At 40.8% G+C, this 13,001-nt stretch overlaps 1 protein-coding gene across 4 annotated transcripts in view; it reads right to left on the bottom strand.

The window, feature by feature from the left end:
- The window catches only part of TBC1D15 (TBC1 domain family member 15), a 78,414-nt gene continuing 65,413 nt past the window's right edge, over positions 1–13,001 (bottom strand). For all 4 annotated transcript variants that reach the window (XM_006121546.4, XM_006121545.4, XM_075931905.1 and 1 more), the window contains 5 exons: positions 5,687–5,786; positions 5,135–5,232; positions 2,782–2,898; positions 2,044–2,130; positions 1–1,376 (listed from right to left, as the gene is read on the bottom strand). In XM_006121546.4, the coding sequence (XP_006121608.1) occupies positions 1,158–1,376; positions 2,044–2,130; positions 2,782–2,898; positions 5,135–5,232; positions 5,687–5,786 (621 nt within the window). In that variant the 3' untranslated portion in view covers positions 1–1,157. The remainder of the gene's footprint in view (positions 1,377–2,043; positions 2,131–2,781; positions 2,899–5,134; positions 5,233–5,686; positions 5,787–13,001) is intronic.

Genomic DNA, 13,001 nt, shown 5'->3' with positions numbered 1-13,001 from the left:
TTGGTTTTGAGGTTTATTTTATAATATAATATGTACAATAGTTGTGAAATAACAATGAATATATTGGATCAGTTATGTTAAATACCGCAAGACTTAAAGTCAGACAGCATGGCATGGTATAAACTCACACTCCCTTTTTCATATACAAAGAATGTTTTATTGAGATCATTGTGACTACTATATCCAAGTAGTTTTGTATCTGCTTTTACGTGTCCCAAAGAGTCTGGCATAGAAACAGTTTAAATAGGAGTCTACTGATCAGTTAATATACTATTAGAAAAGATGATAAACATTATTGGTAAAGATAAACTTTGCAAGAAATTAATTGTAAAATTACACCAGGCGCAGAACTGATCATACCTACAAGAAGTAGTGGTTATTTAGAAAACAGTTTTCAAAAAGAGCTCAGCTTGAGTTTATTAATTTGGTCAAATTGACTTGTATGAACAGTCAAGTTTATTCAAATATTGAAAATATGCTATCCTTTTAGTATTCACAAATAATTGCTTATGTATACAGGGTATATATATGTATGCATGTAAGGGAAGAGATGTTAAATGTAAAAAATATACTGTTCATCCGTTCCTAAATTACACAAAAAAAATCAGTATCTGGACATGAAACTGTGCAAGTCAAAAACGTCCATTTCAAATCTACATTCAAACAGCAACAAATATTTTTGTAAACATTTGAGAAGGAAAACCCCTGTTCATTTACAAAACATTCCTCTTCTGGAAATGGAAATGTCCCTCTTCCATGGAAATGATGTACAGGTTGCCTATGCTGAATCTGATCAAACCTAAGAATCACCAAAGCTTAAAATTATAAAAGTAAAAACTCAGCAGATGCATCATTTCCAAATCATTCACCTTTTAACTATTAGCCATTTCCAGTTCATCACCAAAAAAAGAAATGCACTTTGCTACAAAAATAGTAAGGAATGTTATTGAAAACAAAAGGCTATTGTGGTAGAAGTTACTACAAAAATAAGTAGGTCAGGTTATGTTGTAAAGCTTTAATGCAGGAGCATTACAGTACAGAATTTCTTTCCAAAACCTTAAAGCTTAATCAAACACCAAATTCTAAACATCCACCCCTCAAGTGCTTGAAAAAAGAGCTGCAATAAAGAGTCTCTTCAAGAATTTAACCAGAAGTAATTATGTAGGTGTCAATCTATGGGCACTGTGTGTGTCAGCCATCTGTTGTGAGTTATCTCTTGTTCCATTGGCAGCAGTTACGGGCATAGAGATATTTTGATATGTTGATGCAGAAGGACTCATCACAGTAACACTTTCATCTTCTCTAGTGTCTGAATCTGGGGTTGTCACAGCACTGTTCTCCATCCCTAGGACCTCACAAACTGCTTGAGGCAATTCCTATGAAGAGGAAACATTTATCATTGTATATCTTATTCTACTAAACATATTAAATAGAAGAGAGTTAATTGGAACACATTAACAAACATAATACTCTTAAATTCCTGAAAGCATTTATAAGAATAAAGTCTAATCTGTAGTGAAAATATGTTTAATATTAATATTGCATAAAGATTGATTATTTTCAAGAAAATGTCCAGCTGCTATCTTTGCTGCCTGAAAAAATAAACTGTATTCATGTAATTATTATCTGATTAACAATGTTATTCATCTGTCCTATGAAACCAAATGAAGTCTATGTGCTTTTTGTCCAATAGGCAGTAGTGTAACTCCGACTCCCCCCTCAACTTCCCACATATCAAACGTGAACTCACCTGTATATCAGCTAATCTGATCTGAACACATCAAAATAACCTATCCAAGAGCAAAATTCCAGCTTTCTTCACACAGTAATATACTTCTGATACCAAATGTTCAACTCTGACTATAGAGGTATATGAGGCTTTTGTAAAATATCTAATCAAAGGCTGACTACATATTCCCATCACATCTAAAAACTGAACTATTTCAAAAGGAATTATTTCAAGAGCTCTATATTTATTTTATTATGGACAACTATGTATTTTTTACTGTATCAAATACTCATATAACTTTAAAATAACTTTACCTTGCAATTCATCATCTGCACAGAAATTGCTTCCGCTTTACAGAGTATATCTTCCACATCAATTTTCATAGACAGTTCATTGATGTGCTAAAAATATGTTTATAAAAAACAGAAATGGCAAATAGCAGATTAGAAAAAAATACGCTGTTGTGTTAAAATAATATTCTCCTCTGTTGTAAATGCCACATTGAGATTAAGGCTTCAAACTTGAAAAAAAAGCTTAAATCGCTTCACATCCATTGATAAATGGGAACTGAATGTGCTCAGCATCTCAAAGCAACTGGTCAGCATTTATAGGATTCTTAATATGAGTCCTTATCAATGTTCCTTGCTGTAGTGTAATATACAAACGCATCTCACATCAGGCAATTCCTAATTCCAAGAGCTCAAGAGGTAACACTACATACATTTAGAGAAGATGAAGTAACAATGATTTAGATTTATGCAATTTACTAAGTGGTTCAAAGAGAGTTAAATACTAATATTCTATCTACTAAAGTGAAAATATTGACACTTATTAACCCAAGTGTTTAACCTTTAACAGGTGGGAAATGACTGGTCCATGATTACAATTATTGGGTTACCTTGCCCCTTAAAGAATTCTGGAATGAATTAACTATAACCACTCAGGAGGACACACACTATACATTCATGTCCTTTTTTTTCCAAATGTAAAACCAGAAAAGAATCCATTCGAAGGATTAATTTACACTTAAAATTAAGAACCGTATCAGATACCTTTAGTATTTCATTAAAACCATAATGCTTGTCCATTATTTGCTGCTTTTCAGATTCCAGGATAGCACAACAGATGAGAAGATGAAAATTCTGGCAAGGCAACTCTGTCCACATTACCTGTTAAAGTATTAAAACTGCTTTTGAAATTGGAAATGAAAATTGATGGCTTTCTTCTGAAGACCAAAAAAAGACAATGAAGTACAACTTTATACACTGAGGGTACATCTACACTACAAGGCTATTTCAAAATAAGTTATTCCAGAATAACTCTTAAAGTAACTATTTTGAAATAGAACGTCCACACTACAGGGAAGCCTCAAAATTAGTCCAAGGCAAACTCCCCTAATGTGGATGGGATGCACTACCTCAATTTGGAAGCACTGGGGAGTAATTACTTTGAATAGCCTTGAGGAGGAGCTATTTCGAAATAGCAGCAATGGAGCATCCACATTACTGCTATTTTGAAATAGTAACTCTGAAATGAAGCCAGTGGAGGTGGAGGGGAAACAGCATTTGGAAAAAAAGACTAAAAAAGGGGTGGGAGGTACAGCCCTGCAGCAGTGCTGCCTTTGAAGTTGGAGAGTGGTGGCCCCTGACCAGGCACCCAGCTCTGAAGAAAGTAGCACCAACAGCAGCAGCATAGAAGGGTGGCAATGCCATGTCATCTGTAGGGCTCTATACCCTAATTTTTTTGTTTTGTTTTATTCTCCCTACCCTTTTCGCTAGCTTTGTACTCTGGAGTGCTGCCCTGCCCTGGTTATGGCCTTGTAGTTATACCAAATTAGTTATTTTAAAAAATTGAAGGTGTAATGGTTGATTGTATATATTGTTTCAGCAAATTTTTCTTAAAGCCACAGTACATATGTTTGCTTTCCTAATTACTACTATTTAAAAAGGTCCATTATTACTTTTCCAAAATTTTGCATGTCCCCTCCATACCTGTCTGAGAGACTCACTGCTTTGTCCTCAAAAAGAAGCAGCTGCTGTACTGAGGGAGAAGTGCCCATCCCCAAGCCAGGCAGCTCTGAGTCCCTGAAGCTCTGAGTCCCTGGCTGGCGGGGCTTATTAAGCAGCTGTGGGGTCATGCTACCACACAGCTTAGTGGGAACCCTAGCCACAGGACTACTTATTGTTTTTCCAGGGAAGTGCATGGCAGTAATGTTACATACCACCAGATGGAAAAGGAAGTGAAAATCACCAACAAAAATTGATCATACACAAATACTATCAAAATGCAGAACCTCAAAAAATTTGAGAACAAGACTTCCCCCAGCACCACCTTATGCCTTTTCAGACACAATCATAGTAGGGGATTACGTGTGCCCACTGCTATCCCACTGAATATGAAAATCTGTAATAAGTTATAAGACAAAAGTCCCAATTCACCATCATTCAAGTCTTATGTTGTTTGTGTTGCACTAGCTTAAAACTGGTTGAACACACTAAGAAAGCCCTTGCATATTTTTAGCATATATTGCATATACCCCATGACAACAGTCCAACTTGCTAAATCACAATTCTGTCTGAAAATATTGGATTTACTGTAGACAAGTAACCCTTACTTTTACTGTATCTGAAAGAGGTTTGACTTAAGAAATTGGGTATTTTTTCTGTTTACATTGTACATTTGACAGCACTCTATTTTTGTATTGGTAGAATGACTTGGGTATAAAATTGGAGTGATGTAGTGGTGAATCAGACCCTAACTTTCTAAAAGAATGGCATTAATCTTCAGATGGAGGAAATGTTGGCATAAACGCCACAATTTGATTAGATGTTAAATGGGTTTTTTGAACATTTTTAAAAGCCAACAAAGCATGTGATTTGTAGTATCACTTCTCCTGGCAATGAAACTGAAAAATAATGTTTGTATTCCATTTTTTAAGATGCACTCAGGAGAACCAGCACATTTTAGTAGGATTCTACAAACACCTTTGATATCTTTATTCATTAGTTGAAAGGGGTAAGAATAGCAAAAAACAATCACTACAGAAAATTAAATTGCACACACACACACACACACACACACACTTACTTAAATGGGATTTTATATCCCTAATCTAAATATTTAGTGTATGTGTCTGTGTGTAAAAATGTGAAGTTTAACCAATTAAGGGACTGAAGCACCTCCCCACCCGCCCGGGCTGGATTGGCTCCGCTGCACCAACCCAGACAGAGCATTTTTACAGTGTAAATTTAAAAAGTCTTCTTATAGGTAAGAAAGGCACAATTTATCTACAAAAACTGTACTAGTATGTCCCCACTGTGTCATCACCGGTCTTTTTTTGAAATCAACCACCTTCCAAAGACAAGTGGAATTAAATTTAGATTAAGTATCTAATTGTTTTCTTACCTCCCATAATCGAAGAATATCTTGAAAGCTAAATTCTCTTTTAAATCGGATCAGAAGCCATCGGAAGCAAAAATAAAGGTATCCCGAGTCTTGAGATTCTAACAAAAGAATGACACATTTCTTCCGAATATAAAACAAAGGAAATATGCATTTTATAGGGCTGTTATCCTGCCATTAATTTATTAAAACTAAGTCTCCATTAAACTTAGTGGGAAGTTCTGCTTAAATATCAATTACATGACACAGCAATTTTGCTATTCATGAAAACCAATTAAAATCTGTTAAATGTTTTTAATTTGAATATTTATTGTTCATGTAGGACAACAGCATACATAATGACACATTAAAGATTTTGCACTCTAGGGCACAAAGAAATACAACAGTAAGTTTCTTTTCTTTCAAAGACATTGTACTATGGCCAAATTACAAGAATAAAGCAGTCCTGCATTAAAAATATAACAGATTTATGTTGGTAAAGTGTTTAAAGGACTTTAGAATGTCTAGGCTTATACTACTCTAAAAACAACAAGTTGTTTGAGATGTTATACATACCTAAGTAACTGCAAAACCCACTGTCTAGCAAGCGAAGCAAAGTACTCAGTTGAATTAATTGTGTCTTCATACCCTGCATTTGTTCCTCAAAATTCTCATGCTTGATGGGAAATAAAATATTAGCACTCTGTCAGGTATTGATACTGATAAATAGTACACTAGATTAAAAATGGTTATAATTCACAAAAAAACTATAGGTTTACACATAAGTTAGAATAATTGCTCTAACAACAGAAGGTTACTGTTAACTATTTCATACAGTAAGGCTACGTCTACACTGGCCCCTTCTTCGGAAGGGGCATGCTAATTTTGAATTTGGGAATAGGGAAATCCGCAGGGGATTTAAATATCCCCCGCGGGATTTAAATAAACATGGCCGCCGCTTTTTTTCCGGCTTGGGGAAAAGCCGGAAAAAAGCATCTAGACTGGCGCGATCCTCCGGAATAAAGCCCTTTTCCGGAGGATCTCTTATTCTTTGAAGTAGGAATAAGAGATCCTCCGGAAAAGGGCTTTATTCCAGAGGATCGCGCCAGTCTAGACGCTTTTTTCCGGCTTTTCCCCAAGCCGGAAAAACAGCGGCGGCCATGTTTATTTAAATCCCCCGCGGATTTCCCTATTCCCAAGTTCAAAATTAGCATGCCCCTTCCGAAGAAGGGGCCAGTGTAGACGTAGCCTAAGTGTTTAAAAGAACAGAGCCAAGGTCTGGTAAATTTTTGCCCTCAATTGGAAGCTTAAGCAATAAATAAGCTGTCTCTCTGGCTCAGGGATATTTGTACTTAATCTTCCACAGACATACTTACTCTGCAACTTGGATACAAGATTTACAGCGAATAAATTCCTCTGTCTCCAAATAGGAGCTAGAGAGTTTAAGGCAGAAATCATCATTTTAATAATTTTCTATACCCCGTCAGAGGACAATTGAGGGCATTTTATGCTAAACCATTGTGTTCATTTCACAACATTCCATATGCAAAGTTGTTCTTGGAAAAGAGCATTTGCTTAAATGAATAACACTATAATTTGGGGGGGAAAAAAAGTATATTACCCCTACAAGAGCTCAGGCATACACAAATTCATTTTTCCAGTGTATCATACAGGCAGTATTTCATATATGTTGTAACAGTCATACTTTATGGACTAGACTCACTGTTGTGCCCAATCCAGCAGGACAGAAAAGGACTTTACTCATCTTGTGCACTAATATGGTTCTTTGAGAACCCTAACCCTATGCAAGTTCCACTGTAAAGATGTTTGCATGTCTGCACTTCTAATCATTGAGTTCTGGTAAGTGTCTGTTCGGCTCATCCATGCACTGTGCCACCCTCTCTTATGCTCTGTCATAAGGCTAATCAGTGTTGTGCAGGTGAACCATCCTCAGTTTCTCTTCTAACGCAGAATCAAAGATGAGCACTCCAAAGCAGAGAGGAGGCGAATAGGTAGTGGAGCACCCATAGGAACACACGTCAAAGAATCATAATTACTGAACAAGGCACACTTCTTTTTCCCTTTGAATAGTGTCCCTACAGGTGACTGCTTCCTTCACCAAACTCCCTCCGAGACCCCACTCTCCCTCCTGCACCCCAATCTCTTACCCCAAGCTCCATTCTGCACCCAACCTCCATTCCAGACCCCACATCCCTCATTAAGATCATGGAAGAGTGCAGCCCTCAACCACTTTCCAAAATCTTGGAGTGGCCTCCCATCAACAATTTAGATATTGGCATAGAAAGTATGCTTATTAAGTTTGCAGATTATACCAAGCTGGGAGGGGTTGCGACTAATCTGCAAGTTAGGGTCATAATTCAAAATGATCTGGACAAATTGGAGAAATGGTCTGATGTAAACAGGATGAAGTTTAATAACGACAAATGTAAAGTGCGCCACTTAGGAAGGAACAATCAGTTTCACACATACAGAATGGGAAGCGACTGTCTAGGAAGGAGTACGGCAGAAAGGGATCTAGGGGTTATAGTGGACCACAAGCTGAATATGAGTCAGCAGAGTGATGCTGTTGCAAAGAAAGCAAACATGATTCTGGGATGTATTAACAGGTGAGTTATGAGCAAGATACGAGAAGTCATTATTCCGCTCTACTCTGCGCTGGATAGGCCTCACTTGGAATATTGAGTCCAGTTCTGGGCACCACATTTCAAGAAAGATGTGGAAAAATTGGATAGGGTCCAAAGAAAAGCAAAGAGAATAATTAAAGGTCTAAAGAACATGACCTATGAGGGAAGGCTGAAAGAATTGGGTTTGTTTAGTTTAGAAAAGAGAAGACTGAGAGGGAACATGATAGTCGTTTTCAGGTATCTAAAAGGGTGTCATAAGGAGGAGGAAGAAAACTTGTTCATCTTTGCCTCTGAGGATAGAACAAGCAGCAATGGGCTTAAACTGAAGCAAGGGAGGTTTAGGTTGGACATTAGGAAAAAGTTCTTAACTGTCAAGGTAGTCAAACACTGGAATAAATTGCCCAGAGGTGGAATCCCCATCTCTGGAGATATTTAAAAGTAGGTTAGATAAATGTCTATCAGGGATGGTCTAGACAATATTTGGTCCTGCCACGGGGGCAGGCGACTGGACACGATGACTTCTCGAGGTCCCTTCCAGTCCTAGTATTCTATGATTCTATGATCAAAAATTATTGCCCACCGCTGCTGTGTTTGTTCATGTCCATTCCATTAGAGGTGACTCCCAAGCAGGACCACTGGAGGTAGGTAGGAGTTCATGGACATGCAGACTGCAACACAACTCTGCTGAACCCAAGTCCATGTGGCCTGCTGGCTGACAGCACTATTACAGACATTCATGATGTATTAAGACCACATAGCAGCCCTGCATATGTCCTGAATTGGGACACGTGCAAGGAAGGCCACCAAGGATGCTTGTGCTCTGGTCAAGTGGACCTTCACAATAGGCAGCAGCAGGACCTGAGCCAGCTTGTAACCGGTACGGATGCAGGAGGTAATGCAGTGCAAGATCCTCTGAGTGGATGCCAGAAGGCCCTGCATTCTTTCCACTGTCACTACAAAGAGCTGAGTCAACCTGTGGAAAGGTGGAGTGTGCTTCAAATACAATGCCTGTGCATACCGAATATCTGAACTATGTAGCTACTTTCCATCACTGGATGAGTGTGGCTCTGGGTTGACATGCAAGGGGGACACCACCTTCAACAGGAAAGCCGGATGGGGTCACAGTTGGATCTCATCCTTGCAGAAGACCATATACATGGCTTTGACATGAGAGCTTTTATTTTGGGGAATTTCCTTACTTAGGTAATGGGACAGAAGAAAAGCAACTGTCCACAACAAATGAAACAGGAAGTATGAAGCCATAGGCTCAAATGACAGCATTGTGAGCCTAGTAAGGGTCAAGTTTGAGGACACACTGGAGAACCAGGTCCCTGGCCTCCAGTAAGAGTACTCCAGGCCCCTTTCAAGTTCCTTTCATTGCATGCGAAAATACCGATCAATCTTGAATGTGCAGATGAAAAGCTGATATGGCTGCCAAGAGTATCTTGATGAGGGAAAAGGCAAGGCCTTGTTGCTTTAGATGAAGCAGGTAGCCCAGGATGAACTGCAGCGATGACTGGGTCAGGTAAACATTACATTCTGATGCCCAGCAGAAGAATCATTTCCATTTTGCCACCTAAGTAACTCTAGAAACCTACTGCATCTGACTGTAACAGGTTAGTTCTTCTGTGTTCAGCCACATATCACCCAAACTGTGAGGTGAAAAGGGCGAGGTCCAGGTGCAAGAGCCAAGGTCTTCCAAGAGCAGATCTGGGCATTTGGACAGTGGCCACAGAGTGGCTGCAGCTAAGTCATGAGCATGCTGAACCAGTGCTAGCAAGGCCATGCTGAGGTGATCATGACGACTCATGCATTGTGTCTCGATTTTTGACAGGATTGTGCTCATGAGAGGGATCAGCCAGAATGCATACATCAGATCTCCCATCCCTGAAAGAAGAAAAGCATCCAAAAGGGAATCCTTGATGAGACCTTGAATGAGCAGAACTGGAGACATTTCTTGATCTGTGCCATAGAGAACACGCCCATGGGGGGGGGGGGGGGGTCGCCATATTTGGAAAAACATCAGGGTTACATCAGAGTGGAGCTCTCAGTGATGGGGAGCGCATAAGAAGGCTATCTGCCAGTGCATTTTAGAAGCCGGGAAGATGTACAACGTCCAGGTAAATATCATGTGGGGGACAAAAGTCCTACAAAGCGGATGGCTTCCTGACATACAGCTAATGAGCATACTTCCCCTTATCTGTTTACATCAAGGCTATATTGTCCATCAAGACCTGTACAACTTACTCAGATAACACAAAGACCCGCACAAGCTAGGTGGATGTCCTTGAGCTCTCTAATGTTTATGCGTAGTGCATGCTTTTTCAGAGACCAACTTCCCCATGATCACAAAGTCCCAGGATGTTCCCCCAGTCAAGGTCTGAGGCATCCAACAACAGCAAGATCATAGGTCATGGACTTACAAATGGCACTGTCTCAGGCACCCACCTTGGGTTGATCCACCACTTTACAGGTAAGTATGCTCTGTGGGATCATGAGGACCTTGTCCAGGTGGCCAGCACAGATGAAGAGACTGCTTTTTGTGCTGTGTGTAATGGATCACATAAGTGAAAGCTGCCAAATGGCCCAGAAGTCTGAGGCAGACCTGGGCTGTTGTGAATAGGTGTGCCAAGAGGCTGGTGATGAGATGTGACAGTGTTGAACCTGCTGTGTGGCAGGAATGCTTTAGTAGAGTTGAGCACCGCTCAGATAAAGCTAGTCCAAAGGATACAGTTTAACACTCATTTTTGTTTATCAACAACTCCAGAGCCCAGCAAGTAGCTTGCAGCATGGCAACATTGCACTGAACCTGGGTTCTAGAGCAGCTTTTGACAAGCTTGGGTCTGCATAGGGGGAGGAAGGGCAGGGGTGTGTTGGAAAAAGTTTTGGGACATTGGCTGCAGGTGGGCTGGTCATGTAGTTGCTTCATCTGCAGTGCCTGCAGCACCTCCAGCATGTTCACTTGGAGCTCCATAACGCTTAGGAGCCACAATGTGCTCTTCTTTAGCTCCCTCCGGCCATTATCCCTCCATTTTATGTTTGGTGTCTGCATGGCAACTCAGGATGTCTCGCAAAAACTCCTCTCTAGTCTTTCGTGGGTGCTTCCATGCCCATCTCAAATACTCTGCAGGAGTTATAACTTCCTGAGACTGGTATTCCAAGGCCAGCCCTATCAAGGACAAAATTACTATGTCACAGAAGGCCCATGCTAGACACAGCGCTTTCCCAACCTTTTCAAAACACTTGCACTGTCCACATACCTAGCACTGCCAGTCCCGAAGTGAGCATACGTAACACACAGGAACCCCACAATGGTGAGTTCACCACTAAGGGAAACCCTAACTGCAGTGGGGAAGGGAAAAGGGCCAGAAAAACCTTTGCTGCAGTGGCATGGGTATCCCTTGAGGCCCTGGGCAGGGGAACCCCATGCTACAGAATCCCTTGGTGAAGGACTGTCAGTCTTCAGGGGTTAAATGCCACTTTTGCTCTGCCAGCTAATCTGAAGAGAAGGTTGGCACAGCAGTCTCATGAAGCTTTTGATGAGATTCGTGAGGCAGATTACCAAAACGTAAGACCATAGCAGCATCACACCGAACCAAGCCTTCTTTCTGTAACCCTCTCACTACTCCTGCTTGACTGCTTTTCTAACCATTTACCAGTTGCATCAGCCACAGCCTGGGGGTACTGTAAGTGCCTGGGGATCTTCTCTTCAGGGTTCAAAACAGCTCCCAACTGTGAGCCTCTATGGATAGTGAGTCCTCCTCTGACTCTGGGTCCCTCTCCTCCTGAGCACACCCAGCCAAAACTTCCTCCTCCTGGCTCAGTTCACTGTCAGATGCTCCCTGAGGTGTCCATGGCGGTCTTAGGAGTGGAAGTGGGGTCGCCTCCAACTATATCATCTAGCTCTTTGTAGTAACTGCAGGTTGTGGGCGCAGCACCAGAGTGGTGATTTGTTTTCCGTGCCTTGTGGTAGGCGTTTTGCAGCTCCTTCATTTTGACCTACACTGTAGTGTGCCCCAGTCATAGTCCCCGTCGGTCATGCACCTATAGAAGTGCCCACAGATATTGTACTTCTGATGGCTGAAATGCAGCTGGGACTGGACTGCCTCCTCTCCCAAATGCTAATGAGGCCTAGCACCTCAGCATGGCTCCAAGCCAGGGATTTCCTGGTACATAGAGCAGGCATGGCCACATGTCCCTGAGTGAACAGAAAGGGGACTTTCAAATTTCAAAAAGAATGCAAAGACGGGTTTTTGGTCACTTGGTTGATTGGTCGGTCGGTCACCTGAGAAGGGCAGCAGAGTTCAAACAGATGACCAGAAAGGCCAGAACAGACATTGTGAGATGGGTACCGGAGGCCAATCAAGATGCAGTACTACACCATGGTGTCCATACTGGCACCCCACCCAGTGCACTATCCAGAGCACAGCAAATTCTATGCTTCTCACAGAGGTGCTATACCTAGAGTGCACTAACTGTGGAACTAGTCAACACTAAGCCAACACCAGTGTGGACACCACGAAAGTTTCAGCACTGAAAGCTGATTTACTGCACAGTAACTTGCCAGAGTAGGCTTGGCCCTATAATGGAGCACCCATAGGGACAAAACTCAAAGAAGAATAAGAGCAGCTTCATCTTGGTGCCAATTAGAGTCTATTTTGTCCACCAGCACAATTTAGAGTATCTTTAGGGGTGCAAGCCCTCCCAAAAGGACTATGATCTGGCATATGGGGATCATAGTTGCACTCAGGAAGGAAACAGGGGTCCTCAGAGAAGGCTATGTTGGCTCTTTGTCACCTGAGACCTACTTTTACGCTAGGAGAATTTCCCTGTAGTTAAGAAAAAAATTTCTGGAAGCTTTATGTTCTCAGAACATCAAAAGCTATCAAAGGCTATGTCAAAGACAAAGCATATTTATCATACATATATATATACAAACAAAAGAAATAAGAGAAAACTGGAGACTTGATTTTTGTCTGCTACCAAAGTATGTGTGCACACACATTGTAAATACAGAGATAAATTCTGGGTAACACAATATGTTCAGCTTCTTACTGGTCATGTAATGGGACTTGGAAGCTGAAGGGTTATGGTTGTGGTAGTGTACTTTTATCAGTGCATACATGCTGTAAACCTCTGGCAATGATGGGTATTTCATCCTGCTATTTTTAAAAAAAGAGAGAAGATAAGTGCCACCTAATTTACATGGGCATAGTCCATCTATTCTGCACTCGTACATACACCAA

This window comes from Pelodiscus sinensis, chromosome 1 (assembly GCF_049634645.1).
Source record: "Pelodiscus sinensis isolate JC-2024 chromosome 1, ASM4963464v1, whole genome shotgun sequence".
NCBI lineage: Eukaryota > Metazoa > Chordata > Testudines > Trionychidae > Pelodiscus > Pelodiscus sinensis.
This window is presented reverse-complemented; position numbering and strand designations above follow the sequence as displayed.